At 54.5% G+C, this 14949-nt stretch overlaps 2 protein-coding genes across 2 annotated transcripts in view; both read left to right on the top strand.

The window, feature by feature from the left end:
• The first annotated feature begins 1289 nt into the window (after positions 1 to 1289).
• Positions 1290 to 11343, top strand: LOC107542024 (SPOC domain-containing protein 1). Its single transcript, XM_087820827.1, has 13 exons — positions 1290 to 1385; positions 1825 to 1866; positions 2010 to 2070; positions 2366 to 2441; positions 3212 to 3371; positions 3497 to 3613; positions 5095 to 5220; positions 8091 to 8244; positions 8471 to 8621; positions 8921 to 9056; positions 9587 to 9676; positions 9940 to 10126; positions 10691 to 11343. The coding sequence occupies exons 1-13, from the start codon at positions 1302 to 1304 to the stop codon at positions 11341 to 11343; spliced, it is 2037 nt and encodes a 678-aa protein (XP_087676953.1). The 5' UTR covers positions 1290 to 1301.
• A 1983-nt stretch (positions 11344 to 13326) lies between these two features.
• The window catches only part of ADGRB2 (adhesion G protein-coupled receptor B2), a 60009-nt gene continuing 58386 nt past the window's right edge, over positions 13327 to 14949 (top strand). The window contains exons 1-2 of the mRNA XM_016217442.2: positions 13327 to 13430; positions 14059 to 14184. The gene's annotated coding sequence lies outside the window, so the exon portion shown is untranslated. The remainder of the gene's footprint in view (positions 13431 to 14058; positions 14185 to 14949) is intronic.

The raw sequence follows: 14949 nt of genomic DNA, 5'->3' as shown, positions 1-14949 counted from the left end.
AAACATCTATGTGAAAGAGACACCTGGATTGTTTGCCTCCCGCATGTGCCTTGACTGGGGCCAGGGAATCTATCCTGCAACCCTTCGGTGCGCAGGCTGATTCTCCAACCACTGAGCCACAGCAGCCAGGGCGTGACTCACCCTTTTTAATGGTTACATGGACTCCATAGTATGATGTGCCACTGTTTCTTAACCATTCCCCTTTGATGGACATTAGACTGTACTCAGTTTTCTTGGTTGTAAATACCAACGCATTGACCACTGAACATACACCTTTCACCCGCGTGTGTCGGATCCACTCCCCGCAGCGGGTCCCTGGGTCCCCTGCCTTCTAACCTCTGCATCCTCTCTCTCTTCAAGGAGGCAGTGAAAATGCCCTGTGGGGTGAAGCATGTGTGCTACGTAGGTTTCTTTTTATTCCCTCTTTGCTCCCTCTCCCCAGGCCTGGTGGGTGGGGGGCCCTTCCCAGTAGAGGCAGTCCCAGACCACTGGCTTGCCTCCAAGCACCCTAGTGCTCCCCACTCGCCGTGCTGCTGAATGTCAGACTTCCAGTTTCCCCCAGACCTCGAACCTGACCATTCATGATACTTTATTCGAGGATTACTTTTCCGACCCATTTGCTTTCAAAACAATTACCCATAGTTTGCAGCAAAGTAAACGAATCAAAACATACTTAAAATGGGATTAAAGCCAAAGGGAGGCAAGAAAAAGGGAAGGAGGAAGGGGAATCTTGTTACAACAACCCCACCCCCTCTACCAGTCTTGGAAAGGTACAACTGCAAGGTTCAAAGTTTATACTGAACTTCCTGGCAGCCATAGCAAAAAGGAGAGCAAGCTAGAGTCTGTAGCTCATTAGAAGGCCAAAACCCCACTCGAGCCTTGAAAGGTCCCACCTGATGAAATGGGACTCTAGTTAGGGGGGGGTGAGATGGGCCCAGTTACCTCTGAATATGTCTGGGAGTGAGAGGGGAAAATGAGAGGCTGGAGTGAAGACAGTCTCCTTTCCTGGGACACAGGCCAGCCAACCAGCCAGCATTTATTGAACCTTACTATGTGCCAGGCCTTTAGTAGGCATTGGGAATACAGTGGGGACCAAGACATGTTCCCTGTCCTCATGGAGCTTATAATGCAGGAGGGGAGAGCGGCGTAAGCCATTTCGGGTGAGGCGGGCACTCTGACATTGCTCAGTTTCGAGGTGCTCTTCTTCCCCGCAGCTGGACTCCGGGGCAGTGATCCACCTCCTGGGGGCCATCAGCCAGGGCCAGGCAGGGGAGCCTCTAAAGCTGGAGGCTCTGGAGAACATGATGGAGGTCAGCTCAGCCTCACCTGCCCAGAGACCCAGAAGGAAGGAAAGGACCAGGGCCTGGGGCCCCACTTGGTGCCAGGTACAGAACAAGTTCCTTTTTATTTTTTATTTGGTTCTTTACATAGGCAATGTCAATCCTGGTGAGAGAGACATCTTCACACCTGATTCGTAGCCCATTGCAGCCCAGAGAGATGCTATGACTTGCTCATGGTCACACAGGATGCAGTGGCCAGAGGGTTAGGCCGCCGCCTGGCAGGTGGCCTGGGGGTCTTCGTGCCTTTCTCCTGTGCTCTGAACTCATGAGTGTGACTGGAGCGAGGGAGGGGCTGGCCTCAGTGCATTTGGAGAGGGAGCAGGCGCCCACCTTTGTTCCTGCCCATCGCAAGTCCCTCTGGTTGCCTCCCTCAGGAGGGACAGCGTGGGGCTCTGGTGGCCTCTCTGACCACTTCCACCATCTGGGAGTGGCTCCCTGACCCCCAGGGACCCCACTCCTCCTCCACATACTCTTTCTCTTGCAGGAGGGGCTTCCTTTTCAGGAGTCCCGCACTGAGCGGCCAAGGGTGAGTGCTTCTGCTCCTGTCACCCAGCCTCCTTCACTGGAACGTGGGTCAGAGGGAATGTGTGGCTGGGGAGAGCAGTGTCCCTGTGGGATCGGGAGGCTGGACCCAGAGACTTGGCCTCAGCTCCTCCCCCTCCCCCACAGTACGGCCCAGCGGAGGCTGACGAGGAGGAGCCCGGAGAACAGGACTGGGGAGAGGACTCAGGTAAGGGGCCATGCAGGGTGCCCTCAGCAGCCACCTGTCTTCCAGGGACTGGTGGAGACTGAAGGGGGCTCATACCCAGCATTCCCTGGAAGACAGGATATGTCTTCTCTCTCCCCCAATCAGTTTGTAGTCCTTCCCCAAGTAGCTAGGGGCTGCTGGCTCTCAGACAGATGGGGAGGCTAGGTCCCTGAGAGTGGGACCCCTCTTTTGCCTACCTAAGGCCTTCAGCATGGAGTCACTCCCTCCCCTTGCCCCGGAACATCCCCTGGGGACCCATGACCCTTTTTCCCCACAGCTCAGATTCAGCTCCAAAAGGATATTGGGGTTCGGGACACTGTGGTCCGTGTCATGCAGAAGGTGCTGTGGAGTCGGTAAGGCCTTGCTCCCCTCTCCCCTGACATCCCGATGGGCCACCACCTCCCTGGGCCATGCCACGTTCTAAGGGCTTCTCAGTGTATGACTAACCCATTTTGTAGCCTGGAGGTCACTTGCCCACACAAAGAGTGAGAAGAGAGCTGAACTTTGACCCTTGGTCTCTCTGGCTTCAAGATTATGCTTTCCCATTAAGCCCCTGCAGCTCTCAGGGTCTGCTCAGGTCCTCGTGGATGTCACCCACAGCAAATGTTTTCAGATACGGTGAGACTGTGGTGGGAGCATCTCAGAGATTTGAGCCCAGAGCTCTCATTTACTAATGTTGAGCCCAAGGCCCAGAGAGGGCAGGGCTTTGCAAAAGCCACCCAGCAAGTCAACTGCAGATTCAGGGTTACCGTCAGGGCCAGGGCTAGGGCTCTGTCCTCTGCCTTGGCTTACGCCTTACCCTCCCCCAGGCTTTCTCCCCTTTATACATTCCTCAGTTCCACTGGCCAGGGATAGAGCCCGAGCGAGGGCAGCGGTCAGATCATGTGGCCTTGGGCAAGCCACTTTCCTTCTCTGAGCCTCAGTTACCTTTCTGTAAATGGAGAATGATAAGACTTATTCCACAGAGAGCTGGGGTGAGAATAAATGGGTTCACGTAGGAAAACGCCCAGAACAGAAACTGGAGTTGGCCCAGACCCTGCTTCCCACCATGTCTCTCCCTCCTGGCTGAGGGCCTGGTTATCCTCCCACTTCAGTGCCGTGGCCCTGCCCTTGTCCCCCACAGCCTTCGGGAGCTCCCAGACCTGATGCTGAGTGAGGACGTGGTGGAAGGCATCGCTGCTGGCATCGAGTCTGCCCTCTTTGACCTGACACAAGCCACCAACTGCCGTTACAAGGCCAAGTACCGCAGCCTGCTGTTCAACCTGCGTGACCCCAGGAACCCTGTGAGCGGGACTGTGGGCTGGGCCAGGTGCCCCTCGGAGGCATAAAACCCCAGCAGGATGTTGGGGTGGGGGCTCTGAGCAGTGTGGTGCAGCCTCTGCCCCTGCCCCTGCTGCTGCCCCTGCAGGACCTGTTTCTCAAAGTGGTTCATGGAGATGTCACCCCCCACGGCCTGGTGCGGATGAACTCGATCCAGCTGGCCCCCCAAGAGCTGGCCCGCTGGCGGGACCAGGAGGAGAAAAGGGTGAGCTGTTGGGTCAGGACAGGATAGGTGACAGGAGGTCGGGGAAGGAGAAGTGGGAGGGGTGACGGGGTGGAGCAGGAAGGGAGACAGCAGAGTGAGGAGGAAGGTGGTGGGGCTCGGGGAGCGCAGGCAGAGGGAAGCATGGAAACGAGGCAAGGAAAAGAGTCGGGACTCCACCAGAACAGTTAGGAAGAGGCAGAGATAAAGGGGTTAGGACTGGGGAGCTTGGCAGAGAAGTGACTCCAAAAGGGGGTGTCTTCCACTTGCTTTTCTGTGGAGCTGGGCTTGGGAGGGGGCGCTGGGGATGATGGAGGTGCAGGCTCTGGAGTCCATGATGGACATCCACCATCCACGGGGAATGGCCCCCCTGGGATGCCTCTGTTCCAATTCCAGCCTTAGAGGCCCCAGAAAAGGCTGGAAGTCATCTTGGTGCCGCAGGCTGGGTGAGAGACCCCACTGCCCCCACACTTCACAGTTACGTCCACATATACCCTGTGTCCGTGGGTCTCCCCTCCCTGGGAACTGTTCAGGGGCAGGGAAGGTGTGGGCACTGAGCTGGTGCTGGGCATGTTTGTGTAGTGGCTTTTGTGGTCCAGTAAGAGAGGAAAGGACTGATCTAGGGAGTGGGGCCAGTGGGATGGGGTGGGTGCTAAGACTCCTGCCCTGGTAGACACTGATCAGAATCAATAGCTAGAATCCATTAGGTGAATCTGTCCACTATAGGTTGAACTTCTGTCCAGGCACTGTGGGCGACCAGGGAGCAGGACCAGCTGCGTAACTGGTGGGGCCAGTGCCGAATGAGAATGTGGGGCCCTTTGTTCAACAACTATTAGGAATTTCTAATCTGTGCAGCTGCACCAGAGCCCGCGCCCATGAAGCCAGCACAGCCAGGGAGGAGAGGACCTCCAGGGGCAGTTAGACGGGGAGACAGGCTTTCAGGAAACATTTTGGATAGGATGACATTGATCAATAATAATCACAAGTAGCTTTTGCTATGAGCCAGGCTCTAGGCTAAGCACTCTACATATGCAGTTTAACATAATGCTCTTAAGTGAATTCCTGGAGAACAGATAAACTGAGGCTTAGAGCGGTAAAGCACTTGCCCAAGGCCACACTACCCTATAGGTCTTTTATTAATGGCCCAGCTGGCACTCCAGAGCTTGCACTCTTCCCAGGACAGAGGGTGGGGTGTGCTCAGAAGCAGAATTGACTTGCGGGTACAGGCGAAGTTCAAGAAGGCTTCCTGGAGGAGGCAGGGCTTGTGCTGGAGGGTGAATGAGTGGAACATGGAGAGGTAGGGCTGAGGGGGGAGGGCTTTCCAGGTGAGGGGAAAGACAGAAACAGAAGTGTGGGGGAAGGGAAAGGGCTGGCTTGAAAGAGGACCACAGGAGTGGGGCTTCAAGGGAGGACAGTGAGCATTTGGGCTCTTGGTGACTGGGGAGCCACAAACCTAGCCGAGCTTGGACTGCCCCACCCTGCAGGGCCTGGAGATTATCGAGCAGCAACAGAAGGAGCCGTGTAGCCTCCCGACATCCAAACTGACTCACAAGGGTGAAGTTGAGATCCTGCGGGATACTGACCAGATGTTGACCCTGGAGGATCTGGTGGTAAGCGGAACCCAACCTGGAGCCCGGCAGGGCCTGTGCCAGGGATCCCGCTCCTTACCTCACCAGCTGTGTGCCTTGGGCAAACCACCTGACTATTCTGAGGCCCACAGTCTTCATTATAAAGCTGAGTATTGATCTACCGCATAGGGTCCCAGTGAGCATGGGGTGAGACAGCCGCCTGGTAGCTCCTCGGTGCTGGTCCCCCTCTTTTTGACCTAACTCCAAAGGACTTCATGTGAGTGATCCTATCCCCACAGTCCCCCCAACCACAGACCTGACCAGATACCTGGTTGGGAAGCAGGTGAGCCACTGTTCGAGGCAGTGTCTGTGCATGTGAGGAACAGGGACCTGCTCTACTCAGCAGAAGGACTTAGGGGGTTTCCAGCCAGATCGCAGGGCAGTCAGTGCGAGTATCCTCTTATCGCTGGGGATCTGCCCCATCCTCATGTCCGTCCTGCTCCTCCCTCCTGCTTGGCTCCTCCGTCTGGCACATGGCCTGATGTGGTGGCTCAACAGCCCCTCCGGTCAATGCACCCCCAGCTCAGCCCGCTGCAGCTGTCAGAGCTCCCCCGTGGCTTTCGTTGGGGTTCTGTGAGTCAGATGTTCACCCCAGTCTAATCAGCTGCATGTCCAGGATGGGGAGTGCAGGGAAGGTCCCTTGACCCATGCTCACTGGGGAAATGGCAGTGATCATGACAGACAAAAGTCCCTGTTCCTCCCAACCAGTGTCCAGGCCAACAACCAGAGCTGCTGCCTGTGCAGAGGAGCCCACAGGGGTGTGGCTGCTCCCCAACCAAAACCAACCTGTATCCCCTGAATAGATTGAATCTTGAGAGAAGATCTGGAGAGAAGAGAGAGGAAGAGCAAGGGGGTGGCAGAGTAGGGGAGGGAAAATAACACACAGTAATCTTTACTCCTCGTTGAAACACCTGCTGTGTGTGCCTTCTACAAACAGTGCCTCCTTCAAATCTCACAGTGACATACGAGGTAGGAGATGCCAGTTTCCTGGAAGAGGAACCTGAAGCCACTTGCCCGGGTCACCTAGTTGGCATGGGGGCAGGTGAAACTTGAAGCCAGGCTGTCTGACTCCAGGGCCTGAGCCTTGGCACTACTTTGAAGGTGGTTTGTAGGGCAAGAGTAGAGGTCAGAAATCTTGACTTTTCCTAAAGCAATGATTATTTTGTGTTTAAAACTGTTTCTATTACGAGGAAGAAAGGTGATTTGGCCATGGGCATCAAGAGTCTTAAAAATGTTCATTCTCCCTAATTCTGTCATTGACTTCTGAGAACTTGTCCTAAGGAAATAATAAAAAGTTTAGGGAACTACTTTCTGCACAAGGATGTCCTCAGTACCACTTGTAATAGTGAAAACCTGGGGATGACCCGGTCGTCTAGCAACCGAGGCGATGTGCGCTGCCACGCACCCCATCTTTGTAACACCTGCAGGGACCATGTAACATGCTGTAATTCAGGGACAAGACGAGAATACAGGCACACCCTGTTTTATTGGGGTAACATTGGTAATAAAATTATATAGGTTACAAGTGTACAATTCTATGATATATCATCTGTACATTGTATTGTGTGTTCACCACAATACAGTATTTTTAAGGTAGGTACGTTTTTATATACATAAGGCTACTGAACACTCAATAGGCTATGGAATAGTGTAAACATAACTTTTATATGCGCCGGGGAACCAGAAAGCTCACCTGACTCTCTGTACTGCTATATTCGCTTTGTTGTGGTGGCCTGGAACCGAACCTGCCATGTCTCTGAGGAATGCTTTACAGGTTGAACACACAGACACTGTCCCAAAAACATGTATACACACTTTAACAGCCGATAGCTCAATTGATGTTTCTTTCTTTTCAGCCAGACTAAGCTTTGAACAAAGGAAACTCATCCTAAAATGCTGCTGGAAGTTTGAAAACGCAGTTGAAGTAGAAACACTGCCTTCATAATTATTGTTTAACAGCTGATAACTCAGTTAATTTTCACTCCTTTTCAGGTTTAACTGATTTGAAATAATGAGTGAAGCCAGACTAAGCTTTGAACAAAGAAAACTTATCCACTAGATTTTTTGATGGGGATACATAAAAGATAAAGTTTACGGTACAAAACCAGCAACAGTTGATGAATTGAGGGCGCACAGATACCGAACGAAATGATACTTGATGTCGCAATTCCACTGCTTCGCGTTATGAGCAGCGCCTGGGCCGGAACGGTCATCAGTTTGCACACAGGCGTTGACAAAAAAGAATTTATTCCTTTCTGTAGATTCTTTTAAATTTTGAAAATGAACTGTATGTCAATAAATACTGACTTTGTAATCATTCAAAGTGTGTATACATTTTTGGGGGGCCACCCTATATTTTTAATTCTCATCTGAGGATATGTATTTTAAAAAGTTGACTTTAGAGAGAGGGGGGGAGGGAGGCTGGGAAGGAGAGAGAGACAGAAAGAAAGAGACAGGAATTGGTTGCCTCCCGTACGTGCCGATCAAACTGGATATCGAACCTGCCATCTCTTTGGTGATGCTACAACTAACTGAGCCACCTGGCCAAGGCCAGGTTGGATATTTGATCTTAGCTATTTTAGTAAAAGGGTCCCTAAAACCTGTGTAGCAAAAAGCTATGATAAAGGAATACCCAGAATATTCACAGTTTTCTCTGAGTGATAGGACAAGGGGTGATTTTTAAAAATGTTCTGTATTTTCCAAATTTTCTTTAACAAGTTCACAGTACTTTTGTAATATAAGAACATATTATTTGGAGAAGTAAAACCATGTTCCTGAGGCTTTCTGCTCATGGAGGGCTCCTGACTTGCCCAGCTGCCTTTCCAGTCCACCCCCTCTCCTGTGCCTCCCAGGGACCCATGGTGTCCATAGACTGCAGCCCACTGGCCCTGCCTCCCACATCAAAGGAACCCCTGGAGCAGCAGGAGGAGCCCACGGAGCAGCAGGAGGACCCTACGGAGCAGCACGAGCAGCATTTCTTAGACCCCAGCTGCCACTTCTGCAAGGGTGTGGGAGACAGAGAGAGGGCGCAGGGGGGCGGGCAGGCTGGGGCTGAGTGTGAGGTTCAGCAGTAACAGGGATGTGCGGCCTAGGGAGAAGGTGGCAGGGTGGCGGTGCCTATGCCCCAGGTCACCTCCAAAATCACCTGCTTTAAACCCTGGCTCTCAAGCCCTGGGCTGGCTTCAGCCTAGCCGCCTGCCCCTGTTTCAGCTCCTGCCTCTGCTGTTCGCAGACTGGAAGCCCTCCTGTGAGCTGCCAGGCTTCTCGAAAGCCAACGGGAGGGTGGAGGGCAGTGTCTTCCAGAGAGCCCCAAGCCCAGACTCTGTGTCCTCTCCAGAGATGCCCCAAATCGGGGAGAAACCTCCCACGGAGCCCCAGGACAGGTGTGGGGCTGGGGGCAGGGAGGTGGGGGAAGCCACCCTCTGGGGCAGCAGACACAGCATGGGCTTTCCTTAGGTGGCCTTGGACAAATCTTACCTCTTCTGTGGGTCTCAGTTTTCCCATCTGTGCGGTAGAACTAATCATCCTGCCTCCCGATTCCCACCTGCATAACCCCATGATTGGATCAGTGTTGTAGCACCCACAGTGGGGACCTGGGACCTTCTTGGAAAAGTAAGACGTTGCTGGGGGAAGCCCTGATGACCTGTTCTGCCTGGCCCTCTCTCTCTGTTCCTCCCTCTAGGCTCCAGATGCCTGCTGGGCCCACGAAGGCCCTGCCCAGCCAGCCGCCCTGGGAGGGGGCTGTGGCCATGTTCTCCATCAAGCAGTTCCGGGTCAAGGCCCAGCTGGTCTCAGGACGCAGCTGTCAGCTCATCATGGTACCACTGCCCTATTCACCTGGGACCCCTCACACGCTGACCACCCAGCCAGTTCCACCCTCATCCACTCACTCACTCACTCACTCACTCTAAGACCCTCTCTGTGCCTGGCCCTGGGCTAGACATGGGGACAAATGAGATGCCAGCCCCACTCCTGCAGAGACACCCACATGGGTAAAGGACTCCCTGTAACCCAAGGCAAGAAGGACCCAGGAGAGGGGTCTGTGCCTCCCTGGCCCTGAGGAGATTTTAGGAGTGTGATTGTTATGTGACTAATGATCAGCTGAAGTGTGGGAAGAGGGTGGGAGGTTAGAGGAGGGATGAGGGGCTCCTGAGAAGTAGGAGATTAGCCAGGACAGGGTATAGGCCTCCAAGGGCAATTAGGGCTTCCTGGGCAGCCACTTGGGGCCCTGATAGGCTGGCTGTTCATCTTCTTTGTCACAGATTGTGGCCTTCAGGTAGCTAGTGTCGAGCCTGTCTTAAGTGGGTGGGAATCTGGGGGGCTGACTGGCCATGCTACCTGCCCCCAGGCCCTGCCCGAGGTGATCCGCTCAGCAGGCTGCATCCCCCCCAACACCGTCTGGGACCTTCTGGCTAGCATCTGCCCAGCCAAGGCCAAGGTAACCATCCACCCTTGGGTACCACCTCTTCTGCTAGCACCGTACCCCAAGCCCTGTGTTCCCTCTCTCTACCTCTGGAGCAGAGGCCTGGTGTAAGATATTCAGGTCTACTTCCCACTGTGACTGCAGGCTCACTGTGTGACCCTGGGCAAGACCCTCTGTTTCCTTCTCTGGAAAATGGGGACACACTTCCTCACAGGGGTTTAGATGAGAGCAGGGTGTTTGCAGGAGTGAAGGATGATCACTTCTTCCTACGACTGCAGGACATCTGTGTGGTCAGACTGTGCCCACAGGGAGCTCAGGACACCCAGAACTGCCGCCTGCTCTACTCCTACCTCAACAGTAAGCAGTGCCATGGCCTGGCAGCTGTGGATCATGCAAGGATGGTCCTGCTGCCCCTGCCTGCCTTCCAGCCCCTGCCTACCAGACTGCGCCCTCTTGGAGGCCCCGGTGAGTATCCTGATGCCCATACAAGACCCTGCCTCCCTTCGCTTGGTGACACTGTCACCCGTGTCTCTGTGGAGGCAGGCACATCCCAGAAGGGAACTCCTGAGACAGGAAAATATAACAATAACAACGGTAGCTCATATTTGTATATTGCTTACTACATGCCAGACAGTGTTCTGAAAGCTTACTTATGCTAATTCACTTAGTCCTCAAATAACCCTAGAATGGTACTATTAGTTTCTTCATTTCACAGATGAGGAAACTGAGGTACGGTCAAGCCATCCATACCCACCTTCAGTCAGGTGAACCCTTTCTCGCATTGAGAGCAAATCTTCCAAGATTTGTGGGAGTGTTCACCCTCCCACTGACTTTCCCCAGCATCTCATGGGCCCCCATCTCACTGCTGGAAAACTCTTCTTGGGGTCTAGCCTCCAGGCCTCCTGCCACAGCCAGAATGCAGCTTCTAATGATCAGCTGAAGTGTGGGATGAGGGCGGGAGGTTAGAGGAGGGAGTGAGGGGCTGTGCATGCTCTCCTCCCAGGCCTTTGGTCTGCCCTCTTTCCCCAGGCCTGGAAGTCACGCACTCAAGCCTGCTGCTGGCTGTGCTGCTCCCCACGGCAGGGCTTCCAGACACAGCAGAGTCCAGCCCCTTGGAGAAGGTTCGCAAGACGGTCTCCTTCAACAGAAAAGTGGAGATGAGATGCTACCAGTGGAAGGACAGGAGGCAGGATGTGGCCCTGAAGGGCTCCCCTCCCTCAGGGGGTACCCTGAAGCAGAGCCAGGGCAAAGGCAGCCTGGCTCCAAGGGGAATTAGTGCTTGGCAGAAGCCCTCTAGAGGCAGGGGGAGACTGTGGGAAGAGCCTGAGACCTGGCAGAGTCCTGGGCGAGGGCAGTGGCCCACAAGACCAGGCTGGTGCCAGCCCCGACGTGCCTATTCAGCAGCACCAGCTGGCCATGGCCAGCACCTCCACAGGGCATCCTGTCCCCAGCAAGCTCTGCTCCAGCATCTTGAATCCCTGGTGATTATGAGCCACCAGCTCCAAGCCTCCCTGAGATCCCCAGGCCAGGAGCTCCTTCCCCCGTCCCCTGCAGCCTGTGGAATTCTTGGCCTCTTTTGCCAACACCCTGCAGCTCCAGAGCCCCCTGGCCCAGCCCCTGACTCCTGTTTGGGGCCCGCAGATGGAGCTGGCTCTGAGTGTCCCCTCCCCAGAGAGACCTGACCCTCATTACTCACCAGAAGAGGAGCTTTGATTCCCTCACCAGTGCTGAGTCCTGACCTGTTCCAGGGAGAGACTGGGGCAGAGGAAGGGGAGGGCCAGCTCAATCCACCTGCCCCTTTTGAGTTTCCTGTTTTGCAAACTGCTTATAGTTGATTTTTGGTTCAATAAAGATTTTGACAAAGTTGAGGCTATATGCATCTGCTTGGCTGGGCAGGAAGACCCAGGGCCTGGCCAGGTGTGGGTTGGGGTGGGTGTGTCTGGGAGTTTTTGAGCACAGATGTAGCAAAGCTAAAGTGCTGGGATGGAGGAGCAGCCTTGCCAGTTGCTTGTCTGAGATCCTTAACTATCACTATGTGCGAGGTCACAGCTGTTGCCATGGTGGGTTCTGGAAGCATTCTGCAAGTATTTCGAACTAGGGGGAAGAAGAGGTAATGGGAGAGAAGGCAGGACTAGGGTGGGAGGAGAATTAGGCTTTTGAAGGGGCATAGGCACCTAGAGATTGTTAGGGAGAAATGGGAGATCAAGTTGCAATGGTTTTAAAATTTTTCAGTTACCAAGATTTTTTTCCTTTGGATAGTTGGGGTAGCGGTGGGGCTACCACCATAGTCCCTAAGTGTCTTTGTATGTTCATCTGCCTGTGAGCAGGTCTGTGCGTGTTTGTGTGTCTGTGTGTGTTTGTGTGTCTGGTGAGGAAGTCGGGAGATCCATAAGGATGACTCCTCTCTGTATCTCTTGTCAGTTCCCGGACACTGGGACTGGAGAAAGCCAAGGGTCTGGACATGGCAGGTGTACATTCAAGCTGGTGTTAGGGCTGGATGGTACTGCTTTGCCTGGGGCCTGGAGTGAGCTACTGATAGCAGCTACAACTGTAAAGCATATCAGTGTGGGGTGTACCTTGGGAGAACTGAGTCTGGGGACTGATCTGCAAACTAGCTGCCTACCCCACACGGAGAAGCAGGATCTGACTTGGAGAACTTCGCCCCAAACCTTAAGGGGCGTACCCCTGCCCACCCCTTCTTGACGTCTACCTTGTACCAGCCTCTCCCTGGACCATGCTGGACTGGGAAGGATGGGGTGTGGGCTGTTGGGGGGAATCCCTCTTCTCCGCCCCATGAACTCTGCTGCTGCCCTACCCGCGGACGACAGCAGAGGGGGCCCTAGGCCTTGGGATGGAGGTCGGGGCTGGCAGGACTAGAGGCCGAGCTGGGGGTGGGGCGAGGAGTGGCCTTTTAGCCTAAGGGATTGGAGGCAGGGGCAGCGGTGGGGTGCTGGGTGGGACTGGAAGAAGGGACTGGACAGGTGAACCAGCGGAAAGGTCGGGGCCCCTTCGGAAACTTTTCTGGCTTGAGCGGCTTGTGAGCGCCACAGCTTCTGTGCTATATGCAAATGACACAAATTACTATGCAACCTACGGCTCTATTCCGAGTCTGCAATTTGGGTCATTTTCCTAAAGCAGCTGAAGCGGGAGGAGTTGGAGCAGGAGATGGCCGTACACTCCCTCCCCAGGTGCAGGGCTTCCTCCCAGGGAGACGGGGCCCTTGCTGCCTTCCCGGGGCACTCAGGAAAGAGCAAGCTCTGTAGTCTGGGCTGGGGCTTCCTTTCAGTTTTCCCCTTTGTGAAGAGGGGGTTATCGGTGGACCCCGAAATCCTGCAGCCTGCTTCGAGGCCGGAGGCTGGTGAACAAGACGTCCAGCCACCTTTTGGCGCTAGTCCACAAGCCCCTTGCCTTTCTTTTGGCAGCGGAGGCCCGGACGGTGGATTAGTCGAGCGGTTGCTAGGGGGCGAGGCCGACGGTTGCTAGGCTCGACGAGATGTTGCTAAGCAACGCTGGGCGGGGCTCACGTTGCTAGGCCGGCGTAGGAGGCGCCCGCGACTGGAAGGCCGCCGAGCTCCCCGGGGTTTCAGTGGAAGGCGCCGCGCGCCGCCGCTCTCCCCGCGCCTTTCTCCCAGCTCAGCGTCGCCAGCTGGACGCGGGCTCTGCGGGGCCTTCCGGTTCACACCCGCCGCGACCCGGTGATGCTCTGGGCTCTGCAGCGAGGAACCCTGGGTCTTTGTGCACGTGTCTTTGCGACTGCTTGTACAGTGAGGTGTGTGTATGGGGGGGTCGCTTTTGGGTTTCCATAGAAACTTCTGTGTCATCCCATTGCTTCCCAAGGTTTGAGCGGCTGCTCGTGCAAATTTACATATATCTGCATGTCATTAACATAGAGGCGGGCCGGAACTTGTCTGGGCAACTCTCCCTGGACAGTTCGCTTTGCTGCTTAGCCTGCCTGATGGGCACGAAGGCTGCGCATGCGTGAGCGTTTTTCTTATTAATGTTCCCAGATTGGGGTTGAGTGGGTAAAATGTAATAGTGACCACCGATTCCCGGCCCTGGTCACCTTATTGAACCATTAGATTGAATCCATCCAGATACCCCTGACCAAAGACCCCCAGACCCCCAGGTGATGGTTGGAATCCCAATTCTGCCCTTTCCAGGCTGTGTGGTCTTGGGCGAGTTTAGTTTCCCTCTCTATGGCTAAGTTTCCACCCCTGTAAGAGGAATACTAATCCCTGACTCACTGGGTTATGTGAGGGTTCAGTGAGATGCGACTTTTGCATTCACTCATTGCTGCTTCTGGCACACAGTAGGCATTTAATGGTAGCTCCCTCCCTCTCTCCATAGAGCCCAGCTCCTCTCAGGACCCAACCAAAGCAAATCAACTTCCTTTGCAGCTCAAGACATGACAACTAACAACATTAGGACAGACTTTCAGATGTCAGGGCAGACTGGATTTGAGGCGCAGAACGTGGACTATTGGTTTGTTTGCCTGCTTGTCGTTCTTGGAGGCTGGAGACCAGGTTGGTGAAGCATGGACCCTCCCACCCCCACCCCATCACCACCACCACCACGCATGCACCCACTTAACACACTTGTCTCTCTCAGGGGCCAGCTGTTTCCAGAAACCTTGCATTGCTGTCTCAAAGGCGCTGGAGCTTGAGGCAGCTGCAGCAGTGGCAGCTGAGGTTGAGAGGCTTAAAGACCAGAGTTAACAAGGTGGTGACCGAGAAAGTCCCCTCCAGGTCTGAGATGTCTGGGATGGAGCAGGGTCTAGGGGGAGGCTGGAGGCAGAAACTTTGCTTGGAGACCCACATATCTGAGCCCTTGCCAGAGAGGATTGGGGAGCCTGGAGTCACTCCCTTGCCTTTTCTGGGCCTCAGTGTCCCATTGTGGACAATTGGGACTCCTCTGCTGTGACTTGGGCCGGAGAAGGCAGAAGTCCACTCTGTAGGGAGACTCTCTCACTGCTGCAGCTGTGGAGCAGTGCCACAGGGAGGCTGGGGCTGTGAAAGCAGAGGCTGAGAGGGGCCCCTCGAGGGGGGCTAGGATGGAGCAGCAGATCTCCTCCTGGAAGTTTTTATTCTTATTTGGACTCTGATTGTTCCAGATGGCCTCTTCAAAAACTGGGAAGTCCTTCCTGTATCTAACTTCACCTTCCTGCTCTGGCAGAAGCTCCTTCACCTTGCCCTCCTTTCTCCCAGTGTCTCTGATATCTTAACAGCTTTGACTGCCTGGATCAGAGGGAAGGCAGAAGAAGTGTTAGTCTCTTAGTTCTCAGTTAGGTT

The sequence above is a fragment of the Miniopterus natalensis genome, chromosome 9, assembly GCF_054644295.1.
Source record: "Miniopterus natalensis isolate mMinNat1 chromosome 9, mMinNat1.hap1, whole genome shotgun sequence".
NCBI classification, from domain to species: Eukaryota; Metazoa; Chordata; class Mammalia; order Chiroptera; family Miniopteridae; genus Miniopterus; species Miniopterus natalensis.
This window is presented reverse-complemented; position numbering and strand designations above follow the sequence as displayed.